The 6,327-nt window shown below is 29.3% G+C and overlaps 1 protein-coding gene across 1 annotated transcript; it reads left to right on the top strand.

Annotated features, from left to right (window-relative positions):
* Positions 1-4,815: 4,815 nt before the first annotated feature.
* Positions 4,816-5,473, top strand: LOC110656718 (uncharacterized). The gene is made up of 2 exons (XM_021813628.2): positions 4,816-4,922; positions 5,071-5,473. The coding sequence occupies exons 1-2, from the start codon at positions 4,816-4,818 to the stop codon at positions 5,471-5,473; spliced, it is 510 nt and encodes a 169-aa protein (XP_021669320.2).
* The last annotated feature ends 854 nt before the right edge of the window (positions 5,474-6,327 follow it).

The raw sequence follows: 6,327 nt of genomic DNA, 5'->3' as shown, positions 1-6,327 counted from the left end.
GAACGTCGAATTTAGCACGTTAGAGCTAGGTAAAAGTGAAGCTAAATTTATTTTGGGTTTATGTTAAGTTCTAGCACGGAAACATTGTAAAATTGTGTGTTTCAGTTGGAAATGATACTGGGAAAGAACCCGAGGAACCGAGTCGAGGCCAAGAGGCGACTCGTTTGAGGTTTGTGCACAACGTATACTTTTTATAATTATCTTCTGCATACTGTTCTGAATAATGTGAAATATTGAATTATGGCATTCTTATGATGTTTGATTTAAATTGTGAAAGTTATTGTATATATTTGAAATGACAATGTTTAACAAATTGTTAAGATAAGTTTTGAAACCACAGTGTCATGACCATATATTTGAACACCTCACTAGCACGACTAGTGGGGGTAATTAGTTTCGAATTTTGATTCCTTCTCTGTAGAAGTATTGAGGTGTGCCAGTAGAAGAGGATGTGAATGGATATTCATATATTTGAGCTAGCTAGCCTTGTGATGTGATTTCTCTTTAGCCTTTGGCTATTGAGATTCTATTTGTTTCGAATGGCATGATCTAACTGTGGGTTTTATGAAATGTGATTTGATACTTCAAAATGAAATTGTTTGGGATTAAAACCTCATAAATTATGTTTTGTGTTTAACTCGCATTCTCAATTTAAATTTTGAATAAATGTGATTTAAGTTTTGCATAAAGATTGTTTTAGTATGTTGTGCACCACTGAGTCCTAGTACTCAGCGATAGCTTTTATTGCTGTCACAGATACAGAGACTAGAAGAGTAGCAGACTGAGCTGCTAAGGATTAAAGATCATTCTGCTTGAAGTTATCGGGTATAATTTATACCCTAATTGTAAATATTTCTTTTAATGTATGTATTGCATATAAATGTATGGACATGTAAATGGGTCTTGAGCAGCTTGTACAAAAATTTGTATGAAGTTTGTAATAAAGTTTAGTTTGTATTTCTTTTGATGTAAATTTTGTAAGAATGTATATAAATTGTTTTATCTCTAATGAAATATGAGTGGAACTATTTTATTTAATTTAAATGAAATGTATTGCTAGTATTCTGAGGATTATTAGATTTTAAACTTGAGAAATTGATTGAAATGATTGTGGAATTGTTGAAATTGATTGAGTTTGATTGTGAAAGTGAAGTAGTTGTTGAGAAAATATTTTTTTAGAAGTGTTTTTTACAGGTATTTGAAGAACTGGTTTCTCAAAATACAGACAAAATTCTGTCAAAATTTTTATAAAATTTACGGAAAAATAAAATGAGCTAAATTTTCCAACTAGCTTTCAACTTAATTATATATTTTAAATACTTATTTGTAAATGCCCATCACTTGTTTAAAGTAAGAAAATTGTTTTAAAATCCCTTGTAGGATACTTAATGAGTTATCGGTAGGAAAAGTTCGGTAGTTCATTAGGTATTCTACGGGATTATGTTATGCCTTACAAAAGGGTAAGGTGTGACACTAATTCGATTTTATTTTTGGTTCCTACACTTAAAATTGTAGTATTATTATATTCCTTATAAAAAAACAAAAACAATTATATATTTTAAACATCAAAATATCAATAAAAATAATAGTACTAATATTAAAATAATAATACCAATATCAAAATAAAATATCGAATAATAATAACTTACTCAAGAAAAATACCAAAATCAAACTAACAATTCTCACATAAATATACAAGATAACACCAAATATCTATAATTTTGGCATTCAATGGAGATAACTCAATGGGTCAACATTCTGCTCAAATCTCGCTATGAGTTATTATGCTATAAGGGGGTTAGAGTTATGTCTCAGCTAAAAGCTTAAATTTTTTGCACGGTGGTAACCGCTCAATCCTACAATTGGTATTAGAGCCAATGTCATGAGTTTGAATCTCTGCTAGGTGTTGGGGGTAGATTGTTGACACTGAGTAAGAATAGCTTAGTAAGCCAGTATTCTGTCTAGATTCCTTCGATCCATGGTGCTTGGATCCTTATGCTATAAGGGATTAAAGTTGCACCTCTGGTAAAATTTAAATTTTTGGTATGGCAGTAAGCTCTCAATCCGACACATAATAAGTTATATAATATTTCTTCCAAATTATAAAATAATAGCAAATCAATTAGTATAATATGAGTTAAGATTAATATAGCCTAAGTCAAGAGCACAAAACTATGCAATTTTTGGCTTTAGAGAAATTCTTTATTATATTTTATTCAACTCTTTAAAGTTAAAATTTTGTTAAACAATGTATAATTTTTACTAATTTACATTTTGATTCACAATAATAAGTATTAAAAATAAATTTAATTTTAATATAGTAGATATTTATAAAAATTTTGTAGATTATAATTAAAACTTTTTCAATTTAAAAATAAAATAGCTAATGTAATACTCAGTGAATTTAATTATTAATACTGATTCTTAAATATTGTTTTGGCACATGCTCTCTACTATCATCATAGATCTCACAAAAATATTTTATTTGGATCGCACCATTGACATTCTAAATGGATTATAATTCAATTCTATAAAACAATATATATATATGTAAATTAAGTCACTTTATAACGTATATCTTAATAAATATATTTTACTATCTCATACATATTTTCAATTATATAATTTTTAACAAGAAAGTATACTATATGATTAAAAGGTGATTTTATAAGATAATTAATGACTATAAAGTAGTTTAATATATTTATAATTAAAAATAATAAAACTTAACATTAGGTTACATATATACACTTATAATTAATAACAAATTAAATTATATATATATCAATTTTAATTGAATATAATATATATAATTTTATTGAAATTATATAATATATCTAAAATTTATAAAAAATATATATGTATAAAATTGATTCTTCGGTTCGGTTCGGTTCTTGATGAAAAACCAAAATCGAACCAAAACAGTAAAACAACTTTAGTTTTGTTTGGTTCAATTCCTACAACAATGGTTCTTTTTCAGTTCTGGTTCGGTTCAATTCAGTTCTGTTCCGATCCTCAAGGCCCTATGTCTAACATTGAATCGTAACGATGTCTACCTTAGTGTTTTTTTTTTTCCATACACAATATAGGTTAAACCCTTAGCTGATAGGTTTATTATAGATAATAGAAATGACAATAAGTAGGTACCCGCGAAAATTACCTTATTTAAACTTGAACCTATTTAATTTTCTCAATATTCAAATTTGTCGATTAAAATTTGTAGTCAACTACTCAATTCATTGCAAACCCAATTATTATTACTCGAAAAATACTCAAACTATTTAATTTTATATATTTTAATTAATAATCTAAAAAAATATTTTTTAACAACTTATATTTTAAAATTTTAATAATTTTATAAAATATTTAAATTCTGTTTATTTTATAAAATATAATATATTAAAATTTATATTTTATATTTAACTAATTATTTATATAAATAGATTTAGATAATGAATACCCAACATGTAAAATTCGAACCCATCACGAGTATTATTCCTCAAATCTGATCTCGTCTCAGGTAATATTTCACAAACTCAAATTCATCTCAAACCTAAATATATATTATCTAAATTCATTCTATTAAGTTTTGATTGACTCGAATACTCGCAAATACTCAATCTATTGCCATTCCTCGTAGATAAGCATATTACATCGTTGAGATTTTGTTAATCCTGCTAGTAAAATGAGGTGTCATTTCAAAGGATTAGAAAATAGAATTAAGGAATACAATTATAATGTTGATAAGAATTGTTATATTTTTGTCCATGAAAAGTTAAATAGTGAAGCTTTTATCGTAAGCTATAGATGACTTTATATTAACATTTCATGTTGTGCATCCACACACAGAGGGTTTTAGACAGTGGGATGGCAGTACACCAGATCACAAGAGGTAGTGGTGGAGCCCAGCCCTAAACAGCATTGCAATGGTGGAGGATTATTAATTTATGGGATTTTGTTTATTAACCACATAGTATTTCGATTTTTAATTTCTTAATAAGTATTTTTAGGATATTGATAAAAGTTTTTTAACTATTTATATTATTAAATAATTTTATTTATAATAATAAACTTTTGTTATTATAAATAAATAAATAATTTATAATAAAATTTTATTATGATTGATTTTTATAATAATGGGAGTGCTTAAATTTGAATAATTTTTTTTTTTCATAGATCACAATGTGTGGAATGTCTAATAAGTGTTCACTATATATGGTCCATTTTAAGGTTGGAAACCCTTGAATTGATAGGTTTATTAGTGAATAATGTAAGAAATTATTAGTAGTGTGCATCAAGTGCATCAAAATTGGTTGCTAATGCATTTTAAGATGCTGATTAAGTTTGCTGATGTGGCCTTAATTGCAAGGATTGAGGCTACAACTCTTGTTCAGTTGTTAAGTTGTTAAATGTGATGCATTTAAAGGATTAGAAGTGCTCTATGAAGGCTATAAGTGTTGTTGAAGAAATGTTCTTATTTTCCTATTTTTCAGGAAGTCTGTTACTAGTCATTAGGAGTGAATTTCTGTTTCTATTATTCATGATCATGTTTATCTTATTTTCAAGATATTTCTATGTATTTCAATTATGTTTGAGTTGTATTTAAACACTTTCAATTAAAAAAAATTGCAAATTTTTGCAGTCTATCTTCCTTTGTTTTTCAAGTTGTTTTGATTCCTATAAATTATCAAAACAGCTTTCATCGCTACAATTGGTATCATAACAACCTTCATAAGGGACCTATATGTGCACTTGTGAGATCATTCGAGAGGCACCGAAACACTTCCTAAACCTTTCACAGAAAGCCATCAAGCAATGGAAGCTAATGCTAGTTTTTTTGTAGTTGCTCCACAAATCTTCAATGGGGAGAGTGATCAGCTTTGGGCAATGAGAATGGACACTTACTTGGATGCCTTGGACCCGTGAGAGGCTGTGGAGGAAGACTATGAAGTGCCAGCTCTTCCCAACAATCCTATAATGGCTAATTAAAAATTACAAGGACAGGAAGATAAGAAAATCAAAGGCAAAAGCTTGTCTATTTGCAACTATCTTACCAACAATCTTCACCAGAATCATGTCTTTAGGTTCAACAAAGGCAATTTGGGACTATCTCAAAGAAGAATACCAAGGAGATGAAAGGATCAGAGGTATGCAAGTGCTGAATTCAATAAGGGAGTTTAAAATGCAAAGGATGAAGGAGTCAGAAACAATCAAAGAGTATGTGGACAAACTTCTGAGCATTGTGAACAAAGTAAGATTGTTAGGAACTAAATTTTCTGATTCCAGATTAGTTAAGAAAATTCTTGTTTCTATCCCTGAAAGATTTAAAGCCTTAATATCTTCCTTAGAGAATTCTAAGGACCTGTCAAGGATTACCTTAGCAGAATTGCTCAATGCTTTGCAAGTTGCTAAGCAAAGATGGCTGATGAAACAGGAAGGAGCTGTTGAAGGGGCCTTACAAGCTAAACATTAGAATCTTGGAAAAAATAAGAAAAAGAAGAGCAAAAAGAATATGGCTACAAATGGTGAAGCTGTTGCAAAAAATAACAATAATAGTGGTAGCAGTAAGAAAGGCAAGTTTCCTCCATGTCAACATTATGAGGAAAAACTCATCATCACTCAAAATGCTATAGAAGACCAGATGCAAAACTCTCAAAATGCAACCAAATGGGGCATGAAGTTGTGATTTGCAAGGGCAAAACTCAATAGTAAGTAACAGAGGCACAAACTGAAGAATTAGAGGGTGAAAAATAGCTTTTTGTACCATCCTACTTTGCTACCAATAACACAAGAGATTCTTGGCTGCTTGACAGTGGATGTACAAACCATTTGACTTATGATAGGGGCCTTTTCAAGGAACTGGAGAATTATGAGATCAAAAGGTCAGAATTGGAAATGGAAATCACATTACTGTCAAGGGAAAATGCACAATAGCTATTTAAAGCTTTTTAGGTACAAAGTGTATGTGGACAAACTTCTAAGCATTGTGAACAAAGTAAGATTGTTAGATACTAAATTTTTTGATTCTAGATTAGTTAAGAAAATTCTTGTTTCTATCCCTGAAAGATTTAAAGCCTCAATATCTTCCTTCGAGAATTTTAAGGACCTGTCAAGGATTACCTTAGCAAAATTGCTCAATGCTTTGCAAGCTGCTAAGCAAAGAAGGCTGATGAGACAGGAAGGAGCTGTTGAAGGGGCCTTACAAGCTAAACATTAGGATGTTGGCAAAAATAAGAAAAAGAAGAGCAAAAAGAATATGGCTACAAATGGTGAAGCTATTGCAAACAATAATAGCAACAGTGGTGGCAATAAGAAAGGTAAGTTTCC

This window comes from Hevea brasiliensis, chromosome 9 (assembly GCF_030052815.1).
Source record: "Hevea brasiliensis isolate MT/VB/25A 57/8 chromosome 9, ASM3005281v1, whole genome shotgun sequence".
Lineage (NCBI taxonomy): Eukaryota > Viridiplantae > Streptophyta > Magnoliopsida > Malpighiales > Euphorbiaceae > Hevea > Hevea brasiliensis.
The sequence above is the reverse complement of the archived record's forward strand: the minus strand, read 5'-3'. Positions and strand labels throughout refer to the sequence as shown.